Source organism: Vulpes lagopus, chromosome 5, assembly GCF_018345385.1.
Source record: "Vulpes lagopus strain Blue_001 chromosome 5, ASM1834538v1, whole genome shotgun sequence".
Lineage (NCBI taxonomy): Eukaryota > Metazoa > Chordata > Mammalia > Carnivora > Canidae > Vulpes > Vulpes lagopus.
The window spans coordinates 952,025-973,925 of NC_054828.1; the positions used below are offsets into that span (position 1 = coordinate 952,025).

The window sequence follows — 21,901 nt, forward strand, 5'->3', positions numbered from 1 at the left end:
TGCTGACACTCCTGCCGGTGGTCCCGTTCCCAGCCTGCCTCTGCGTCGGAGCGGCCCGTCCATGGCCAAGTTCACCGCATCCCTGTGTCCCGGCGCACAGCCCCGTGGGGGACAAGGGCAGACTCTGGATGGATTTTCTGCACAGAAGGAGGCTCACAGAGGCCCCCTGACCTGCTGGGTCTTTTATGTGGGTGCTGGAGCTGGAACTCACAGTTCCTGGCCACAGGCACAAGCTTTCCTGAGTGTTTTCCTGGGCGTGGGGTGCAGGTCCTCCTGGACCGATGCTGTGTAACATCACCATGAGCTTAGCTACGTAAACCCATTGATTATCTCACAGCATCTGTGGGGTCTCTCGAGGCTGAAATGAGGCATCAGCTGGGCTAGGGTCTCATCCAGAGGCTCAGCGGAGAAAGGCTCCCTCGGCTGGCCGGTAGGGTCCTGCCCCTCGTGGCCGTAGAAGTAGCTTCCTCAAAGCCAGCGAAGGGGAGAAGGTCTCTACTGCTTTGAATCTCCAACACCAGGGAAGTCGCGGACCCTCATTTTAAGAGATGCATCTGATTAGGTCAGGCCCACCCCACATGGTCTGTCTTTCAGTGAACTCAGAGTCATCTAATTAGGGACGCCACGAGCTGAGCCGTTCCCCTCCTGCCCTCCCTGCTCCCACACACACTCGTGTGGCACTAGAGCTGACTGCTGACCATGCACCTGTGTCCTGGCTGTCACCCTCTGCGACCCTGGCCAGTGAAGGTGTCCAGGCTGTACCTCAGCAGTGGGGGCCCCAGGAGCTCCAGCGTGAGCATGACGCTCCCGTCCCCCACTCCTCAGCTGGGAAGGCATCGGCACCCCCTGCCACCTCCCTGCCAGGTCCCCAGGCCCCTGTCATGTCCACCTGTCACTTCCCTGGGGCTGGCCTCGTGCTATGGGCACTCCATGCGTCTGGCCCTTCCCGGGTGGTTGCATGGCTCTTCCCTCTCGTTTGTCCTCGGACCTCAGCACCCATCCCCTCACCCCCAAACATGAGAGACTGTCCCTTCGTAGAGGAAGGAAACGTCCGAGCGCACACCTCCGGCCCTGCCGCCTCAGTCCCACCTTGCTGACCAGGACTCGCCCTGAGCTGGGGACACGCTCATGGTCCCAGTTGTGCGGGGCCTCCTGGCTTTCGTGTGAGTGAGGCGCACAAGTGCACACAGCCCAGAGGAGGGCCCTGCTGCCCGCCTGTGTTCGTGCATTCTCAGGTGTTTCCGTGTGCGTCCTCCCACCCCAGGCACTCTCCGTCACTGCTTTGAAGGCCCCCCCATACACAGACAATTAACGCCTTGTCTCTCGGTTCTTTAATTTAAAATATGCTCTTGCAATTTGAGGAAAAGAAGATTTTCTCCATCTACGGGCACTACCCAGTGATACGGGCCACCCTTCGAAGAAAGGGCTGGGTGGAGAAGAAGTTTCACTTTCTGCCCAGGGTCATCCCGAATGTGGACGATGACGGAGCAGGGGTGACTGGTACAGTATCGAAGGTGTCTCGTCTCTCGGTGTAAGGTGTGCGTGTGGGTCTGTCAGCGGACCAGAGCGAGCCACACCTGCCCAGGGAGGGCTGCTCCGGCCCACAGGGCCTGGGATTTGGGCCTCCCCTGCGTGTGGGGGTCCCCCGGGGGGGCGGAGACCGTTGCCTTCCCCAGGCATCCTCACACCAGGCCTGTGCTTCCACGTCCCCAGCTGGTGGCTTCTCAGTGTCCCCCGTCCATGCCCACAACAGGTCTCCTCCCCTGTGTCTGGGAAGTGGCCACCATCCTTTGCTGTCCCCACCCTGTCTGTCCCCACTGGTCACTCCTGGGCTCACTCTGCCCCAGGCCTCGCCTCCTGCTCTGCAGGGAGCATCTGCACGTCCTTGGCCCTGGGGTCTGCACAGGGCCAGCTCCCGCTTGGTGGATGGGACCCGCATCAACCCCATCACCATCCCACTCCTCGTGCCCCCTGCAGCACACCCACCCCAAAGCTGCCTGCCCCGCCCCACACCTGGGGTTCCCTGACCCCAGCACCACACCTGGCGGAGGGACCTTATGGCAGACACCAGGATGGGTCGATGTAGCCCGAGCCTGATGTCACTCTGTTGCATCTCAGGACCTGCCAAGGGCCCCTAGAGATGAGGCTGCTGAGGCACCAGCAGGTGCGCTGTGGCTGTGTGACATGGGGGCCCTACTCAGGCACTGCAGGCTCTTGGGGTATTGTGTTTGCAGAACATAAACAGGCTGAAGGCAAAGAAAATGAAGAAGTGGCTTTGGAGAAGACAGATGACATCCACGACGTGATGGTAGGTCCCCACACCTGAGCTCCTGTGGGCTAGGTGGGCCTCAATCTCCCTGCGCCTCCTCACACTGTCACCTTCCCTGGGCCGTGTCCTGGGCACGGGTGGCAAAGCCAGTCACTCCAGGGTGCTGGATGCATGCGTGAGCTCGTGTGTGTCCATGTGCACCCGTGTACATGTGTGTCCATGTGCACCCGTGTACATGTGTGTCCATGTGTGCCTGCACGTGTGAGCTCATGTGCATCTGTGTGAGTACGTGTGCTTGCATGTGTCTGTGTGCGCCCATGTGTGAGCTCATGTGCGTGTACCCTTGTGCATGCATGCATTCATGTGTCTGTGTGTACCCTATGCGTGCGTTCATGTGTGTGCTCATATGTGTACACCCACGTGCACATGTGCATATGTGTGCCCGTGTGCATGCACTTGTCTGTGTCCATGTGCACCTCCATACATGTGTGTGCACTTGTGTCCTGCCGTTTATACTTTGATGGTTCATGCCACACTTGAACACATGAGACTTATGCCAGAGAGTGACAACAAAAGCTGCCGACGTCACTGAAGAGTAGGCTGTGAGTCCAGCATTTGGGACAAATATTAGGAAGTGATGCCTCCGGCTCTGAAAGAGTGGGGAGCAGGGAGGAGACTAGTTCCCCTGGTCACAGCACGCCCACCCCGTGCCCACACCCACAGGGGCACCCACGGGCCAGGCAGCTCAGACATCGCTCAGCCACACACACGGTGGCCCCTAAGGGACACCCGTTGCCAGACTTCCAGAAGAGAGTCACAGAGTACACACCTCAGGTGTCATTTAAAATCTGACTTCTACGTGTGGAGGGTTCTCAAAAAGTTAAAATTAAAGCTGCCCTACAAATCCAGCAGTTGCACTACTGGGTATTTACCCCAAAGGACACAGATATAATGATCTGAACAGGCACCTGCGCCCTGAGGCCCACAAGAGCCAAACTGCAGAGAGGGCCCAGGTGTCCATCCACAGATGAATGCCTAACAGAGGCGTGGTCTGTAGACACAACGGGGTATCCCTCAGCCATCAGACAGGATGAGATCTCGCCATTTGCAGCAACATGGATGGAACTGGAGGGTTTTATGCTGAGTGAAATAAGTCAGAGCGAGCCTGTTATCCTGTGATCTCACTCATATGTGGAATTTAAGAAACAAAACAGAGGATCACAGGGAAAGAGAAAAGAGAGAAGGAGGCAAACCATGAGAGGGGCTGGGGGGTGATGGGCATGAAGGGGGGCTCGGGGCGTGATGAGCACCGGGTGTCGTCGGTAAGTGATGAATCACTAAATTCTACCTCTGAAGCCAACTTTACCATATATGCTGATTAACGAGCATTTAGAGAAAAACTTGAGGGCAGCCGGGGTGGCTCAGCGGTTGAGCATTTGCCTTCAGCCCAGGCTGTGACCCCGGGGTCCTGGGATTGAGTCCCGCATCAGGGTCCCCGCAGGGAGCCTGCTTCTCCCTCTGCCTGTGTGTGTGTGTGTGTGTGTCTCTCTCTCTGTCTCACGAATAAATAAATAAAATCTTAAACTTCAAAACAAAACAACCCTGATTCCCTTTGCTCTCACATCCCCACAACCTTGGATGCAGGGTGTTGACAAGGGTTTTTTCTTGCCAGTCCAGATTGGTAAAAAACGAAGTGCCCTACTTGCTGTGGACTATCAAAAGGGACGTCATTGACCATCACAGCCTGAACTGTGACCAGATGCTGAATCACTATGGGAAGACGGCTTCCTTCACCACCAAGGTGAGGGGGGCCCAGGCGCGGGTCGGCGGGAGCAGGTGCAGCGCAGTGCTTGCCTCCTGAATCTCCAGTGGCTGAGCTGGACCCCTCGGGGCTCCTCCCCAGGACCGCGGCTGCTGGGCCCATGATCCGTGTCCAGAGTCCCTCGGTACCTGCTCCCCTTGCGCCCAAGCCCCGTGTGCCCTTTGCCCTGTGTCCCTCCTCTGGACACTCAGGCCGGAACTTGGGCAGGGCAGGTGGGCACTGCCACCACAGCCCCGCATAGGCTCTGAGCCCTGGAGAGGCCCTGGCTGCCTCTCCCGCACAGGGGCCTCTGGCTGCGGGGCCCTGGGCACCTCCCGTCCTCCCGTCCTTTTGGTCCCGTGGCCCCATCCCGTTACCCTGAGGGCTGAGGTTCAGGGGTGGGGGTCAGCCCAGACGGGACAGGCCTGCACGTACCCACGCGGGAGAGGTTGGGTAGAGGGGCTTCCAGGGACGGCACGGAGGGTCAGGGAGGGGGCTCACGCTGCCCCCAGGGCTCCCCGTGGAGGTCTGGCCCCCGGGTATCCTCACCCGGCCTCAGCGGCTGGCCTGCTTCCGGGCGGGGGTGATACCTGCAGGCGGCCCCGTTGGGCTGGGGTCCCTATGAACACCCCCACGTAGTGTGGCCACCAGTGCGCCCGGCAGCCAGCAGGCATGTGGCACTTCTTCCCAGTGGGGCAGTGAGCTGGGCCCTGGGGTGCAGGGCTTCCTGCCGGCCCGGTGGGGAGTGCACCCCTAGGCTTGCTCTGTCCTTCCTGGCAGGGGCCCAGCACCCGTCAGCGACCTGGGAGACAGATGGGCCCAGCACTCTCAGGCCCTCAGGTGGCCCTGGCTGGCACGTGGCTCACCCTGTTGTGAGAACCAGCGGGCCGGGGCAGGAGGGGCTGGGGGGCTGGGGGGCTGGGGAGGTTCCGCTCCAGCAGGTGCCCCTCCCAAGGGCCCTTTGGAGCTGGCGTGGCCAGCGGGGCCTGCGGGCGTTCGGGCTGGTCAGAGGGGACCAGCGCGTGGCCTGCGGGGCCCTGACAAGCCGCTGTCTCTGGAGATCGGGCTGTGCGTGAACATGCGGAGCCTGCCCTGGTACGTCCAAGCCAACCCCGACTCCTTCTTCCCCCGCTGTTACGGCCTCTGCACAGAGAGCGAGAAGCAGGAGTTCCTGGGTAAGTCGGGGGCGAGAGCCACAGTGTGGGTGTCGGGCCAGGAGCCCTGCTGAGGGGAGTGCGGGGCCCGCACGGTGTGGGGGGGGGCTGAGGGCAGGGCCTGGTCCCCGTCCAAGGCCCAGGGGTGAGCTCGGCTCCAGTGGGGAGGGCTTGTCCACAGCGGTCCATGGGCAGCATCTCCCAAGCAGCAGCGGGCGGCGGCTATGCGCAGCTTGGTCCGGTTGGGCTATGGGGAGGCCGTTGCGGGACGGTCCCGGGACCCCGTGTGCATAGGCCACAGGCCCCAGGGACGCCGGAGGAGTCCGGGTGGCACCTGCCCAGAGAGCGAGGGAAAGCGAAGGGCAGGGCAGTGGGCAGCGCTTATTTGGGGGTGACCCATGTTCCCTGAGCTCCTGACCGGGGGCCGTGGGGACGCAGCACCTGCAGGCGCCCTGCAGTTCGTCCTGACCCCTCCCCGCCCCGGGGCTCCCAGGGGCAAACAAGGTGCAGGCAGGACCAGGCAGGGTCTTGGGGGCTGGGCGGCAAGCCGGCTATCAGGGGGGTCACAGGGCAGAGGCCCGGAGGGAGGGAGAGCAGAGGGGAGCAGGCTGGAGGCAGTGCTTGTTGGGGGGAGGCCCAGGCGCGGGGCTTGGGCCCTGGAGGAGCTGCGAGGGGAGCGGGGTCCAGGTGTTTCCCGGTGGCAGCAGCTGCTGGACGGCAGGCGGGGCCTCCTTTGCTGGATGAGCAAGGAGAGTTTTGGTTTTGGTTTGGTGAGCAGGTGCCGGAATTTCTTGCCAACCCCCCGAGGGCAGGGGTTGGAGTGGGATTGGGTAAAACAGGCCTCAAGGCATGGGCTCATCCAGGGGGATTCTGGCTGCCCCTCTGGCCCAAGAGGGCCCTGGGAGCCAGGCCAGCCCCCCACCTGGGCAGGTGGGACCCCTCCCGCCGTCTACAGGGAGCGCTGCAGCAGCCCACAAGTCCAGGGAGAGGCAGAGGGGCTCCTGGGGGGGAGGGTCCTGGTGTGTGTCCGCGGGGCGCTTGTGCCCTCTGGTGCAGGGCTGAGGACTCAGGGAGCAGGGACGGCACAGTGGCCTCCATGGATTCGCCCCGGGTGGAGTGGGGAGAGCAGCAGAGAGGTGGGAGGGGGCCCTGCGTGGTGGGGTGGGAGCCCCCGTCTGCAGAGGAGAGGAGGGCCAGGCTGGGGGTGCGGCTGAGGCTGAGGAACCACCCCCTCCAAGGCGGTCAGGGCGGGAAGCGAGGCCCCGCAGGCTGGGGGGCACCCAGGCTGAGGACAGCTGGTGCTGGCCGAGGTCCCTGGTCCCCCGCGCCGGCAGAGGGGGCGAGGCCTTGGTGTCCTTTCAGATGACTTCCGGCGTACAGCGGCCTCCAGCATTCTCAAGTGGGTGGTCAGCCAGCAGCACTGCAGCGGAAGCCAACCCCACAGCAAGGGGGAGGCCGGCGGCCCGGGCTCCGGCCACAGGAAAGGTGTGTGGGGGCCGGGGAGGCCCGAGTGGGAGGTGGGTGCCAGGAGGGGCAGGGGGGCCATGCGTCCAGGCCGGGTGACAGGGAACGGCTCTCCTTGTGTAGCAGGGCCACCGTGGCGGGAGGCACAGAAACCCAGATAAGTTTTTTTGTTGTTCACTGTCTTAGAGCAGCCTGGGCCGCTGTCAGGTTAGGCAGTAGGTGAGGGAGTTCCGTCCACCCCCTGGCCCCAGCCCCCTCTACCGTCCCCACCTCCACCGATGCACACCTGTTATGACCCACGGACCTGCAGGGACACATCCCCGTCACGCACACTGCCGTCTGTGCCAGGACTTGCTCCTGTGGGTCTGGACGGAGGTGTGATGGGTGGAGCCAGGGTGATGGCTTCACTTGGAGCAGCCTCCGGCCGGCGGGGCCAGGGCCTCATCGCACCCCCCCCTTCCTCGTTCCTCCCTCCCGCCCCCAGGCCCTGGCCCGCGGGTCCCTTCCCTGGCTCCGTGGTCCTGCCCTTTCCAGGAAGGCGTCTGGCTGGGATCGACCATCTGTAGCCTTTGCCCACGGCTTCTCTCGCTCGGGGACATGCGGGCAGGGTCCCCCACCTTCGTGTGGCTGGGTAGCTCATTTTAGCGCCAATATTCCATCGTCTGGCTTATCTATTCCTTCACCAACTGAAGGACATTCTGGTTGCTTCCAAGTTTAGGCAGTTATGAGTCAAACTGCTCTAAACCTCAGTTTACAGGTTTTTGTATCGATGTAAGTTTTCTTTTTTTAAGATTTTATTTATTTATTCATGAGAGACACACAGAGAGAGAGAGGCAGAGACGCAGGCAGAGGGAGAAGCAGGCTCTGTGCAGGGAGCCCGATGTGGGACTTGATCCCGGGTCTCCAGGATCAGGCCCTGGGCCGAAGGCGGCGCCAAACTGCTGGCCACCCGGGCTGCCCCAGTGTAAGTTTTCAACTTGTTTGAGTCAATACCCAAGAGCATGATTGCTGGATACCGTGGTAAGAGCATGTGTGGCTTGCAGGAGAAGGCCAGGGTGCCTTCCTGCCATCGGTGAGTGCGTCCCCGCTGCCCCACGTCCTCCCAGCACTCAGTGGAGTTGCTGCTCTGGATTTCGGCTATTCTGATAGCTGTGCCGTGGAAACTTGTGTTTTGCATTTGCAGTTCGCTGGTGACGTATGATGTTGAGCATCTCTTAATATACTTCTTTGCCATCTGTAAATATATTCTTTGGTGAGAAATCTGTTCAGTTTCTCTGCTGTTTTAAATTTTTTTTATTGTTGAGACTTTAAGAGGGTTTTCTTTCTTTCTTTCTTTTTGTATATTTTAGGTAACAGATATGTCTTTTGCAAATATTTTCTCCAACTCTGCGGCTTGTTTCTCATCATCTTGACAGCGTCTCTTGTGGGGCAGAAGTTTTTAACTTTAATGAAGTCCAGCTTACCAAGCAGTTCTTTCATGGGACTCTGCCTTTGGGGTTATATCCAAAAAGTTATCACCACACCCAGGTTCATCTTGGTCTCCTGTGCTATCTTCTAGGAGTTTTATAGTTTTGTGTTTCACACCTAGGTGTACAATCCATTTTGAGTTAATTTCTATGAAGAACATAAGATGTGTGTCTAGATTTTTCTTTTTCTATATATATATTTTTGCACCCGTTCCAGCACCATTAGTTGAAAAGACCACTTTTTCCCTTTATATTATATTTGCTTCTTTGTCAAGGATCAGTTGATCATATTTTTTTCCGTCTATTTCTGGGTTCTTTATTCTGTTCCAGTGATTGAGTTGTCTATTATTTCACAAATACCACACAGTCTTGATTACTATAGATTTGTTGGTAAGACTTCAAGTTGAATTGTGTCAATTTTATTTGTTCTTCTCCTTCAATATTGGCATGGCTGTTCTGGATCTTTTGACTCTCCATATAAACTTTATTTATTTGTTTTTTTTTTTAAGATTTTATTTATTTATTCATGAGAAACAGAGAGAGAGAGAGAGAGAGAGGCAGAGACACAGGCATTGGGAGAAGCAGGCTCCACGCAGGGAGCCGGACATGGGACTTGATCCCCCGTCTCCAGGATCAGGCCCTGGGCTGAAGGTGGCGCTAAACCGCTGAGCCACCTGGGCTGCCCTCCATATAAACTTTAGAATCAGTTAATCAATTTCCATAAAATGTCTTGCTGGGATTTTGATTGGAATGACATTGAATATACAGATTGAATAGGGAAGAACTGACATCTTGACAATGAAACTTTCCTATTCACGAACATGGAATTTCTCACTATTAATTTAGTTCTCCTTTGATCTCTTTTGTCAGATTTTTGTAGTTTTCATCATATAGATTTTGTCAGATTTATTTATTTTCTTTTTTTTTTAATTTTTTATTTATTTATGATAGTCACAGAGAGAGAGAGAGAGGCAGAGACACAGGCAGAGGGAGAAGCAGGCTCCATGCACCGGGAGCCTGATGTGGGATTCGATCCCGGGTCTCCAGGATCGCGCCCTGGGCCAAAGGCAGGCGCCAAACCGCTGTGCCACCCAGGGATCCCAGATTTATTTATTTTCATATTTATTTAATTTTGGGGGTGCTAATGTAAATGGTATTGTGTTTTTAATTTCAAATTCCAATAATTCACTTGTGGTGTGTAGGAAAGTGACCCACTACAATCACTTATTAGTTCCAGGAGGTTTTTTTTGTTAATTCTTCCAGGTTTTCTGCATAGATAATCATGTCATCTGTGAATAAGACAGTTTTATTTCTTCCTTTCCAATCTGTATACTTTTTATTTTCTTGTCTTATTGAATTGGCTAGGATTTTCAGTACAATCTTGAAAAAACAGTGGTGAGAGGAAGGAGGTCCTGCCTTGCTCTTGATTTTAGAGTATAAGTTTCTAGTTTCTTATCATTAAGTGGAATGTTAGCTGTAGGGTTTTTTTTTTTTTTTTGGTATATATTCTTTTTTAAAAAATCTTATTTTTTTTATTTTAGAGAGAAAGTGCAAGTAGGGGTAGGAGCAGAGGGAGAGAGAAAGGGAAATAATCTCCAGCAGAACCCATGCTGTGCATGGAGCCGGACACAGGGCTTGATCCCACAACCCTGAGATCATGACCTGAGCTGAAACCGAGAGTTGGACGCTCAACTAACTGAGCCACCTGGGTGCCCTGTATATAGTCTTTATCAAGTTGAAGAAGTTCCTGTCTATTCCTGGCTTGCTGAGAGCTTTTATCAAGAATGAGAGTTGAATTTTGTCAAATGCTTTTTCTGCATCTATTGATATGATCATGTCATTTTTCTTCTTTAGCCTATTGATGTGTAATAGATTACATCAATTGATTTTTAAATGTTGAGCCAGTTTTGCATACCTGACATAATCCTATTTGATTATGGCGTATTATTTTTTTTATACATTCTTGGATTTGACTTGCTAATATTTTGGTGAAGATTTTTGCTGCTGTGTTCATGAATGACTTTGGTCTAGAGTTTTCTTTTCTCATGTCTTTCTGTGGTTTTGGTATTAGGGAAGTGCTGGCCTCATAGAATGAGGTAGAAAGTATTCCCTCTGTTTCTATCTACTGAGATTGTAGAGAATTGGTATGATTTCTTCCTTAAATGTTTGGCAGAACTCACCAGTGAACCCATTTGAATCTGGTGCTTTCTGTTTTAGAAGGTTATTAATTATTGATTCAATTTCTTTAATAGATATAGGCCTATTCAGATTGCCCATTTCTTTTTTTTAATTAAGATTTTATTTATTTATTCATGAGAGAGAGAGAGGCAGAGACACAGGCAGAGGGAGAAGCAGGCTCCATATGAGGAGCCCGACGTGGGACTCGATCCTGGGTCTCCAGGATTAGACTCTGGGCTGAAGGCGGCGCTAAACCGCTGAGCCACCCGGGCTGCTCTGTCCATTTCTTTATGTACGAGTTTTGGCAGGTTGTATCTTTTAATAAATTGGTCTGTTTTACCTCGATTATCAAATATGTGGATGGTTACAGAGGGTGGAGTTGGTCCCCCCACCCCAGCAGGTCGGGCTCTGGGCAAAAGTGGCTCCTGAGGGCAGGTCTTGTGAAGAACAGAATGGTCTGGCAACCTTCAGGATGGTTACTTTCCTTTTTTGTCAGAAGCAGGATGGGATTTTTCTCCCATATTCACTGTGAGAACCAGGTCAGGTTCCTGGAGGGAAGATTGACAAGAGCTCGGGGCCCTCCTGAAACTGACCCTCCTGGGGCAACGCTGCTTTGTCCACGCAGAGCCTCCAGCAGCTCAGCAGTTGCTACTCAGGTGTTTCTCTGCTGGGGTTGGTGTCTTGGGGTTTCTGCTGAGGGACTTTGAGCTCTGAACCCACCTGACTTTCTCTGCCATTTGGGGGTGGTGGTTTTTCTTGTGACCTCGGGTATCTGATGGAGTAAAGAAGAGTTGCTGAGTTTTCAGTCTCACATTGTACTTGTTAGAATGTGTTGCAACTTCCAGGCTCCTTCCGAGCCTGACCAGAAAACACAAGTGCAGTTTTACCCTTCAAAATGGCTATTTTGGGATCCCTGGGTGGCGCAGCGGTTTGGCGCCTGCCTTTGGCCCAGGGCGCGATCCTGGAGACCCGGGATCGAATCCCACGTCGGGCTCCCAGTGCATGGAGCCTGCTTCTCCCTCCGCCTGTGTCTCTGCCTCTCTCTCTCTCTGTGACTATCATAAATTTAAAAAAAAAAAAAAATGGCTATTTTTACGTTCTGTGAATTTAACCTCAATACAGTTTAAAAACGCATGTTGTAATCTCTACAGCAACCACGTGAGCCACGGCTTTTCCCCGGGGTCCGCATTGCTGGGGTCCCGGGTGGGCGATGCCTTGGCCCCAGCCCCACACGCGCCTGTGGAGCCCCCTCACAGCTGGTTTAGCTCTCTTCAGGCTCCTACCCCAGAGCCACGGGGACAGCTGGGGCTGTCTGCTCCTCCTTCCGGCTCCCTGCATGGTCCAGCTTGGGTCCGGGGCCCGGGAGGGCGCGATGCTGCAGGAGGGGTGGGTGCAGGCAGCCTCCAGGTGCCCTCCGGCTTGTGGATGTCAGGCAGGACTGCCGCCCGGTACTCACCCAGTACCCAGCGCGTGCTCAGGACAGTACAGATGTTCTGGCAAGTTCAGAGGTGGGGTTGCATCGCAGCCCACAGGCCGGGAATCTGGTTGGAGGGTGTGTATGGCCGGGGGAGGTGTGTGTGCGCGGAGTCCAGGTGGGCTGCCCGCAGAAGGCGTGGAGGGCTGGGGTCCGTGTCCCAGGTGGCCCCCACTCCACGTCCTGTGCTTGGGTTTCAGTTCCTGAGAATGCCGAGTCCAAGCTCATGGGCCTCTCGGGACAGCTCGTGGACACCGCGTGCAAGGTGTGCCAGGCCTACCTGGGGCGGCTGGAGCACGAGGACATCGATGTCTCCGAGGACGCCAGCGAGGACCTCACGGAGGATGAGTGGAAGGACCTCACAGAGCAGTACTACTCTCTCATTCAGTAAGACGCGCTCTGGGCGGAGCTCAGACCCCGGGGCTCACCTGAATGGGGGACGTGGAGGGGAAGCATCAAGTGCTGTCTAGGGAGGTCCCGCCTTGCCCATCTGTGTGTTGGGGTGCTTGCATAGGTGGTGGGGTACCCACACTCACTGCTGCCTGTCCCAAGCCCCTGTTGGCTCATAAAAGGATGGCACCCCCTGGGGGCACCTTTGGGTGGCATCGCCTTGAGCAGCACCTTCCACCCCATTCTAGTGTTTTACCTCTTTGAACCCCAGAGGTGAGCTCTGTGTAGTCAAGGGCCAGCAGGAGGCTTGAATGGCCCAGCCCTCCTGACTCTCCGGTGCCCCTGCTGCCTGGGAGTCCACGGCGGAGCCTGGCTTACCCCTGTTCTGAGCGCCGGGTCCTTCCCAGGCTGGAGACCCAGCACCCCCTTTACAGCGGCCAACGGGGCAGCTAGGGTAGGAGCAACCCGGGCACCCCTGCAGCAGGAGCAGCCGATGGCCAAGGGAACAACACTCATTTTGGAGAGTCTGCTTGCAGCCCCACAAACCATCCCAGGGACGTTTTTATTCTTTGATTCCTTCTCTCCTTTTGGATCAGTCACTATCTTGTCTTCTTGTCATTGAGCTATGAACACAGCGCAGAGGGTGCCGTGCGCTAACTGGATTTGTCCGAGTGGGTGAAATTCTGTGCTTGCCTGCGAAGGCCGCCTCCCAGGTCAGCGCCCGTCGGGCCCCCACGGAGCTCACGCCGGTGTGCCTCTTTTCACCTCAGCTGGTTTTGTGGTGGATGTTCAGGGGCATGGAATCACGCCGGCCGCACTCTCTCGGTTGTGACTCTTGCTTGACAAAGTCTGTGGGATTCATCCGCACTGCTGCAGGAACCGAAGCCCTTTCCTTCCTGCTGCTGGGCAGGGGCTCGTCCTATCAGTAGACCACGGTTTTCACTCCTCCTGTGGATGAGCAACTGGACGACCTCCGGTTGTTAAGAAACTTCCAGAGATTCCTACAGATTCAGATGCCAGCAGTGCTGAGTGGGCCACACGGCCTGCAGGTGGAGGACAGCCTTGGCTCTGTCCTTCCTTTAGTTTTGCCTTCCTGTTCCATTGTGGTCTTCATTTACATTTCTCTGAAGACTGTTGATGTGGAACATTGTTTCAGATGCTTATCGGTCATTTGAATATTTTCTTTTGTGAGGTGCTTGTTCACATCTTTCATGTATTTAAAAATCAGGTTGTTTGTCTCTTTAATTTTTATTTTATTTTATTTTTTTAAGATTTTATTTATTTATTAACGAGAGACAGAGAGAGAGAGAGAGAAAGGCAGAGACCCAGGCAGAGGGAGAAGCAGGCTTCATGCGTGAAGCTCAACATGGGACTCGATCCCAGGTCTCCAGGATCTGGCCCTGGGCTGAAGGCGGCGCTAAACCACTGAGCCACCCAGGAAAGCCCATCTTTAATTTTTATTAATTTAAAATATTTTTAAATTTATTTTTTACTTTTTTGTTCTTATTAATTTTTTAAAAGATTTTATTTATTTATTCATGAGAGACACAGATTGAGAGGAAGAGACACAGGCAGAAGGAGAAGCAGGCTCCATGCAGGGGGCCCAATGTGGGACTAGATCCTGGGTCTCCAGGATCACGCCCTGGGCTGAAGGCGGCACTAAACTGCTGAGCCACCTGGGCTGCCCTGGGAGTCCTGTTTTAAGAAAACTTTACGTATCCAGGGTCTTGAAAATATTGCCCTATGAATTCTTCTAGATGCAGATCTTCATGTGCATGGTCACTTAGGACCAAGGTGCAAATCAACAAGGAAGGGTTAGTCCTTGCACTAGATGGAGTGTGAGCAACAAACATCCTTATGAACAAAGAAGTTGTATCTTGAGTCCTGTCTCCTACATACACAAAGATTACTTTGAGATGTTTCACGAGATACGTGAAAGTTACGCGAAAAAGGAAAACACTAGCGTCTGCATTTGTGACCACAAGGGAGGGACAGATTCATTAATTTAATAAGAGCACTAATCATAATAGATCAAGTGGATAAATTGTACTTTATTGACATGAAAAACTCTGTTTATGAAGAAACAGTCCCTGGAGAATGGGAAGGCGTGCCAAAGTGGGGGGACATACTTAGTACACACGTGCCCGACAGAGGTCCCACGGCATCTCACAGGCTCTCTGGACCTTGCCTTGTAGCGGTGACGCGTTCATCTCCAACTCGAGAAATCACTTGTCGCAGTGCCAGGCTCTGCTGAATAAAATCACATCCGTGAACCCCCAGACGGAGATCGACGGGCTTCGGAACATCTGGATCATAAAGCCGGCAGCCAAGTCCCGCGGCCGAGGTCAGTCGGAGGCCACCTACCGGTCCCCAGAGCGCCATGCTCAGCCTGGGCACAGGGGTGCAGCTCCCGACGCGGGTCTTCACCAGGTCTGGATGTTCCCAAATCAAACCGGGCTGTGCTTTTTATATTATCTTGCCCGATCTTGGCAACAGGCTTACCTGGCTACTAAGGCCGATGCAGGACTTCCTTCCTGCTCCTTACTCACCTGCAAGCACCCGCGCTCTTGGAGGCACATCCTTATCGCCTGTACCTTTTGTCTGACGGGTTCAGGTTTTGTGCCTCATCTTGTGCAGTAGCTACGACTGTGTCCTCTTTATTCCTAATGGGGAATAACTGTGTGTTCTTTTTAAAACACAAGATCTCAGGGGTTTTAAATCTTACTTGTGTTTCTGAAGAACCAACCTTAGGTTGCATTTTTCCAACTTCCTGTGAGAGATTTTTCCCTCCCCTTTGACTCTAACTTCAGTGCTCAGCCTATTTATCTCCAGTCTTTTGTGGGCAACAATAAAGGCCTTAAGGCTGTGAAATCTCCTCCCAAGACGGCCCTGGCTGCAGCATCCTTCTTGTTTGTGTTGTGTGATGTGTTTCCTGAGCATCTAAATAGACTTTACTTTTTGTTTGGATATTTTATTTTCCCCTTTAGTTATTTGAAGACTTTTATTGTTGTTTTAAATTCATAAAGCAACTAGTTTTTATATGATTAGAAAAATCTTTTTTGTTTTGTGACGTTGCTGCATTCATCTAAGCATTGTCTGTCCGGAGACATTCTCTTTCCTGGGCTTCCACCTGCTGTCCTTGAGTGCCTGCCCCCCTGGGTCTGGCCGGTGCTCCTCCACGGGCTCCATCCTGAGTCTGTGCCTCTGGACAGTAGCATTGGCCGCTGGCGGCTCCCCCGTCCACCAGGCCCGACCTTCCTCCCACTGCAGACACCTGCATCCTCAAGGATGCCCTACAGACACCTCAGACCTGCCTGTTCAAATCCAAAGGCAGTGCTTTCTGGCTGGGCACTGGCTGCGCCCCTTCCTGCTCCGAGCCCAGGATAACTTCAGAGCTTTGCTGCTTTGCCCTAGTCTTTCATTTCAGGATGGCAAGGGCTCGCTTACAGTCGAAGAGACAAGACTTGTGTTTTTGTGGGGAAAGCTCACCTCATGTGTTGCTATGCCTTGTGCCTCTGGGCCTCTGCACATGGTGCTCCCCTCCAGTGCTGTTTCAGTCAGGATAGGCCAGATTGTGCTGGTAACAAGCAGTTCCCAAACCTCAGTGGCTGTCAGTGAGACCAGTTCATCTCTAGCCATCCTCGGCCATTATGGGTTGGCACGAGCAGATAGTGGGGGCGGGGGGCTGCTCACCAAAGTCCCCCACCATCTTCTGACATCATTCCCTCCAGGCTTCAGGGTTGTCACGGCAGAGAAAGAGGGGGCTAGAGGGTCTGGTGGTGACCCAACAGATGAGAGGGATGCATGTCACTTCTCAGGTGTCACTGGTCACCACTAGTCATATGGCCTAACTTTGGGGGGATTGAAGATGAGAAATTGCAAATTGCAGCCCCCCCCTGCAACGTGGAGGAGTAGCAGAATGGGTGTACTAATGTGCAGTCCTACCATTGGTCCCTCACCAGGCCCCAGGCCCCTGGACACCTGCCCCTTGTAGCGGGCGGGCACCCCACCCCTGCCTGCTGGTTCCTTGAGGCCTGTTCACTCCACACCCAGGGCTGGTGCTCAGCCACTGCTCACTGGATGCCTTTTAAAAGTGCCTCTGTCCCCATCCCTGTCCCTCTCTATTCTTGTGTCCTCTCTTAAATCCTGGGGGCTGGCCCCCTGGTGGGAGAGCTGAGGGTGTAGCACCTGGTTGTGGCCTCCACCCTGAGGGCAGAGCCTTCCCTGCTGGGCGGCCCCACTGCACTGCTTCATGGTCCTGGATCAAAGCCACGTCGGGCCTCAGGGCTGGACCTAAACCAGGCCTGAGTGCCCTGGGGCTGAGTGGTTACCTCTTGCAGACATAGTGTGCATGAACCGAGTGGAGGAGATCCTGGAGCTGGTGGCTGCAGACCATCTCCCTGCCAAGGACAACAAGTGGGTGGTGCAGAAGTACATCGAGACCCCACTGCTCATCTATGACACCAAGTTCGACATCAGGCAGTGGTTCCTGGTCACCGACTGGAACCCCCTGACCATCTGGTTCTACAAGGAGAGCTACCTGCGGTTTTCAACACAGCGCTTCTCCCTGGAAAATCTGGACAGGTCAGTTGGAGCATCAGCTTGGTGCCACGGGGTGCAGGGGTGCATAGCGTGCCCCGCCAGTACCTGAGGGAAGTGGCTGGGCTGCCAGGCCGTGTTTGCCGCTATCACCCATCATCACCTTGAGGCACAAATGAAACAGGCATGGGTAGGTCATAACGACCTCCATCCCCAAGGGGCAGGCCCAGGCCAGCTGTTCTTCAAAGCCAGTGCTCTGTACCCCCATAATGTGTGTCTTCTTCAGAAAATCCTAAAGGCACCATTTGCCATGTGCCCACAAGGTGCCCGGCCCCACCCGGGGATGACACGTCTCAATGACAGGCCTAGAACCTCCTTCCGGGGTGGAGGTGGCCTCCTCTGCTGGAAAGGCTGAGTACCAGCTGTGCTCACGCTGCCCCACAGCTGGCCCAGCCTGGGTGTGCATGCTCTCCCTGCTTCACCGTCCTGCTCTCTGGGTCCAGCCGTATACGGACCAGGGCACCTGGGAGGTCTCTGGGGGACAGGTGCCTATGCCAGCCCCTCAGACCCCCTCAGGAGTCCCTCTTTGTGAGCCCAAGATGTCTGGTCTTGGCTCCACTTCTTGGGGTCCTGCAGAGCAGGGAGGCTTCTGGACTGGCTGGGGAGGTAGGGGTGCAGGCCTCCAGCCTGTGGGACATGAGAATGGCCTGAGGGATCCTCTGAGGACCCCAAGAAGTGGGGAGCATGTGAGTCAGAAAAGGCCAGGATGGTGTGGACCGCACCCCAGATCCCAAGGCCCCTGGGGGGAGGGTGCGGGGGCAGGTGGCACATGGATGGGGCACAGGCTCAGACGTCCAGGAACAGGAACGGGGTGCCAGGGGTAGGGGGACCCACACCTCCCCAGGGTCTTCAGGTGGGCGGGATGTGCATGTGGCAGGGGCGGCAAGGCCTTCTGCAGAGTGTCAGGAACAGGCCACCGTCAAGGCAGAGAATTTTCTTTGCCTCTGTCCAAACCAGGGGCTTCCTGTTCTGCCTTGTATCCACTGGGCGTGCGGGGGTGGGTGCCTAGGCATCTTGACCAGGGCTTTAGAGGGGAGTCAGGACTCCCGAAGGGGTCCTAGAGAGAGGGGTCCTGGAGGAGGGGCTCTGGGGGGAGGGTTCCGGAGGTGGGGCCCCAGAGGAGGGGTCCTGGGACTCCCCCATGCACGAGGAGCCCCTCTCGCCCTCCCACCCAGGCCCCGGGGCCCAGCCAAACCATGTGCCTGGTGGATCTCTTGTCCTCTCAGCCCCAGGATATCGTCTGGGACCGTAACCCTCCCCCCAGGCAGACAAAGATTCCCCGAAATCGGTTCCATCCGACACGGCCCCTCCCGGCCTACCTGTGAGGGACTGCAGGGTTGGCACAGGGCGGGGGGTCCACTTCCCCATGCCCACGGCTCCCGGGTCCCAAAGCCCTTCTGTCTGCTGCCTCTTTTCCATTTGTCCTCTGGAAGGACGACCTGTCCAGGAACCCAGGGAGGGGCCCCCTTCCCTCGTGGTTCATCTCGTCCAAGTTACCTGTTTCTAAACCTGTTTGGAACAAGGCAAGAGAGTCAATTAATGGAACCTTCACGGAGACTCACCTTGTGTCCCTAGACCAGCTCTTCAAGGGCCACAGCTCTACTGCCAGATGCAGATGGGGAAACTGAGGCTCTGGGAGGCATTACTCCTGGAGGTCCTGGAGCTACCAGAGCCCCTCTATAGGCTGCCCTGTGCCAGGGCGCAGGGCTGTGAAAGCAGGGTCTCCGTGGGCGGGGCCAGGGGTGGCTGAGGGTCCCCATGGGCAGGGCAGGGCAGGGTAGGTGGGGGCATAGAGTTCAGAGACTGGAGTCCGGGGGTGCGGTCTGGAAGTAGGGTTGTGGGTCCCAGCGTGGAGACGGGGTCCCGGGTTACAGGGACGGCAGAAGTCCAGGGTCTGGGATCTGGTGGCGGCATGGGGGTGCAGGGTGGGTCCGGGTCTGGTCCTGTCCGGGTACTGACCACGCGGCCTCACCCTGGCTCAGTGCCATCCACCTGTGCAACAACTCCATCCAGAAGCACCTGAAGAACGACAAGGACCGCAGCCCCTTGCTGCCCTACCACAACATGTGGACCAGCACCAGGTTCCGGGAGTACCTGCAGAAGAGGGGCCGCGGGACCGTGTGGGCCAGCGTCATCTATCCGTCCATGAAGCGGGCCATCACCAACACCATGAGGGTGGCCCAGGACCACGTGGAGCCGCGCAAGAACAGCTTTGAGCTGTACGGGGCCGACTTCATCCTGGGGCGCGACTTTCAGCCCTGGCTCATCGAGATCAACTCCAGCCCCACCATGCACGCGTCCACACCGGTCACGGCCCAGCTGTGCGCCCAGGTGCAGGAGGACACCATCAAGGTGGTGGTGGACCGCAAGGTGGACCGCAACTGCGACATTGGCAACTTTGAGCTGCTGTGGAGACAGGTGAGGGGCGAGGGCCGGGTGGGTGGAGGTCGGCCGGCCGGCGGCACCTGCTCCTGCATGCCCCTGACTGCAGCCACTTCCAGCAAACTGAGCAGGCAGTGAGGCCCATGCCCCGGGTTCACCCTGTGCCCCGGGCCTGGCCCCAGCCGGCCCTCACCACTCCGCCGCGCTCCCTCTCCTCCCCACCATCCCCAGCTCCGTGCCCACCAGGCTGCGTGGTCCCTTTGCCAGGGACTCCAGCTCCACGGGAGGACCCTGTGCCAGGGGGGCCCTGGAGGAGGGGCCTGGTGGGCAGCCCTGCTTCTCTTGAGGCCTCATGCCCAGCTGGCCGGCCGGCGGACACAGGAAGGGGGAGCAGAGGTCCCAGGCCAGGGCCTGCCAGCCACCCCTGACCCCACCCTCCCCTGCCTAGCCTGCTGTGGAGCTGCCACCCTTCCACGGCTCCGACCTCTGCGTGGAAGGTGTCAGCGTGAAGAGAACCAAGAAGCACATGCCTCCCATTTCCAACGTGACCTTTTCATCTTCCCTCTTGAACATTCAGCCACTAAAAGTGAGGTGCCCCTCGGCCATGCCAAGGCCAGCTCTGGGACCTCCACAAATGGCTCTGCAGCAAGACTTGAAAGTGAAGGATGCGAAGGTCCTCACGTGCACCTTGCCTGTGCCCCTAAAGAGGGCAGCTGAGAGGAGCTGTAAGGTCCAGTCTGCCAACGCTGAGTCTGGTGGGAGGACAGAGCTCCCCACTTGTCATTTTCAACACATAGACAGTAAGACCCCAAAAACTGGTCTTACCAAAGCCGAGTCCCACAGGCACTCAGAGGCAAACTCACTAAGTGTGCACCCACTGCTGTCCGTGCTCCCACGCGTGAAGACAGTGGAGGGCGCTCTGTTTCAGCCACCCAAACCACCAGGTAACAGCGCGGCCGCTAGCGCCTGTCCCAGTCCTGGGCTGCGCGCAGGACGCTGCGCGTCCCACAGGGCGAGGCGGGGGCCTGTGGCCCAGGCAGCGGGTGCATCCTGATGCGGGCACCGGCCTGAGCTCAGAGCGGGCTCGGGCCCCCCTGGCCCCATCCTGGGACTGGCCAGGTGGTTGGGGTAGCGGGCTCCTACAGCAGCCTTGCCAGGGACCCCTCACAGGACCAGTGGGTGACACCTGATGTGCTGTAGTGCGTGGGGGATTGAGTTCACCATGTGAACAGTGCCAGGGGCTGTGGACAGGTGCCCGCGATCACTGGGATCTTGTTTTGGGTTTCCTGAAGTTCCTGATGGTGCTGAGCCTGCGGAGCCTGGGAGCCTGTCCCAGACCGGGCTCAGAGCTCAGGCAGACAGGTGGGGGGCAGCCCCGGGTCTCTAGGGGCACCCGGCACCCTGCAGTAGCCCAGAGAGTATGTGTGATGAAAAGGCTCGAGTGGCCACTCCCACACCCCCGCCTGGTTCTGCTCCAGGGACATTTGCCTCCTCAAACACACCTAGTATCTGTACCCACTGTTCCCTCCCCGGCCTGGGTCTCTGTGTCTCTCTCCCTCCCTCTCCTTCCCTCTCTCCCCATTCCCTCCCTGGCACGGAAGCCTCTTTGCCCCTCTTCTGTCTGATGGCTGTTTCCCCCCCGGAGCGCAGGTCCCTAAGGGCCGCGCACTTTCTGCTGTTTTCACCGCTCACCAAGACACCTGGGACGGTGCATGGCACACAGCCAGTGCCCAGTAGGTGTTTACCAGATGAAGATGCTTCCAGAACTGGCGGTGCCCTCGGAGGACATCCCTGGGCCCGCCCACTGCCCTCGCCGCATGTCCAGTCTGGCACTGCGGCTGGGCAGCCCTGCCACTCGGCAACTTGCCTCTGTGTGGATGATTTCCAGATTTTTCCCTGTTACGAAAACAGTGTGCTTCCTATAACACACTATGCGGCTTCCTATGGGTCTGCTTCTGGGAGTGTAGTGTTGATGGAGTGCAAACAGCTTCAGCCTCACTGTGGGGCGTGGGGAACTGTGTCCTTCCGACGTCCTGGAGCCCGGAGTCGGAATCAAGGTGCTGGCAGGGCTGTGCTCTCAAAGGCTGTTGGGAAGAATCCTTCCTTGTTTTTTGCAGCTTCTGGTGGCCGCTGGCAATCCTCGCTGCGCTTGGCTCATAGATGTGCCCCTCGGGCTCACATGATGTTCTTTCCCTGTGTCTGTGTCCAAAATCCACTCTTAGAAGGACAGCATTGTTTTACTAGGGCCCACCGTCCTTCCTCCAGAGTGACCTCTGCAGTGACTATTTCTAAATAATGTCACATTCACAGATTCCAGGTGGACATGACCTTGTGGGGTGGGCTCCAACCTGGTGCTCTGAGCCTCATAAGCATGGCCAAAGGGGCCGCACTATGCGTTCACACCCATGGCCGTTGCTCCCATTGCTGCCAGCACTGGGCGCCGAGGGACGTCTGATGTTTGCCTCTGGATGGAGTGCCACACTGCTCATTTCCATTTTTCCGCTTACCAATAAAATGGCCTATTTTCAGACATGCATTGGCCATTTACGTTTCCTCTCCTCTTTTTTTTTTTTTTTTAAGATTTTATTTATTCATGAGAGACACAGAGAGAGAGGCAGAGACACAGGCAGAGGGAAAGGCAGACTCCCTGCAGAGACCCTGATGTGGGACTCGATTCCAGGACCGGGATCATAGCCTGAGCCAGAGGCAGATGCTCAACCACTG

The 21,901-nt window shown here is 56.3% G+C and overlaps 1 protein-coding gene across 1 annotated transcript; it reads left to right on the forward strand.

Moving 5' to 3' along the window:
* Positions 1-1,343: 1,343 nt before the first annotated feature.
* TTLL8 (tubulin tyrosine ligase like 8) lies at positions 1,344-21,702 on the forward strand. The gene is made up of 10 exons (XM_041755237.1): positions 1,344-1,500; positions 2,235-2,308; positions 3,942-4,070; positions 5,131-5,245; positions 6,587-6,709; positions 12,007-12,193; positions 14,392-14,540; positions 16,537-16,780; positions 18,778-19,213; positions 19,626-21,702. Exons 1-10 carry the CDS (start codon positions 1,344-1,346, stop codon positions 20,229-20,231), a joined length of 2,220 nt encoding a protein of 739 aa, XP_041611171.1. The 3' UTR covers positions 20,232-21,702.
* The last annotated feature ends 199 nt before the right edge of the window (positions 21,703-21,901 follow it).

Bases quoted from the DNA above. Each gene is read 5' to 3' on its own strand.
- TTLL8 (XM_041755237.1), top strand. From the start codon at position 1,344: ATGCTCTTGCAATTTGAGGAAAAGAAGATTTTCTCCATCTACGGGCAC. The intron at 12,194-14,391 runs GTAAGACGCGCT...CTTGCCTTGTAG, and splicing joins CAGTACTACTCTCTCATTCA to CGGTGACGCGTTCATCTCCA. The intron at 19,214-19,625 runs GTGAGGGGCGAG...TCCCCTGCCTAG, and splicing joins TTGAGCTGCTGTGGAGACAG to CCTGCTGTGGAGCTGCCACC.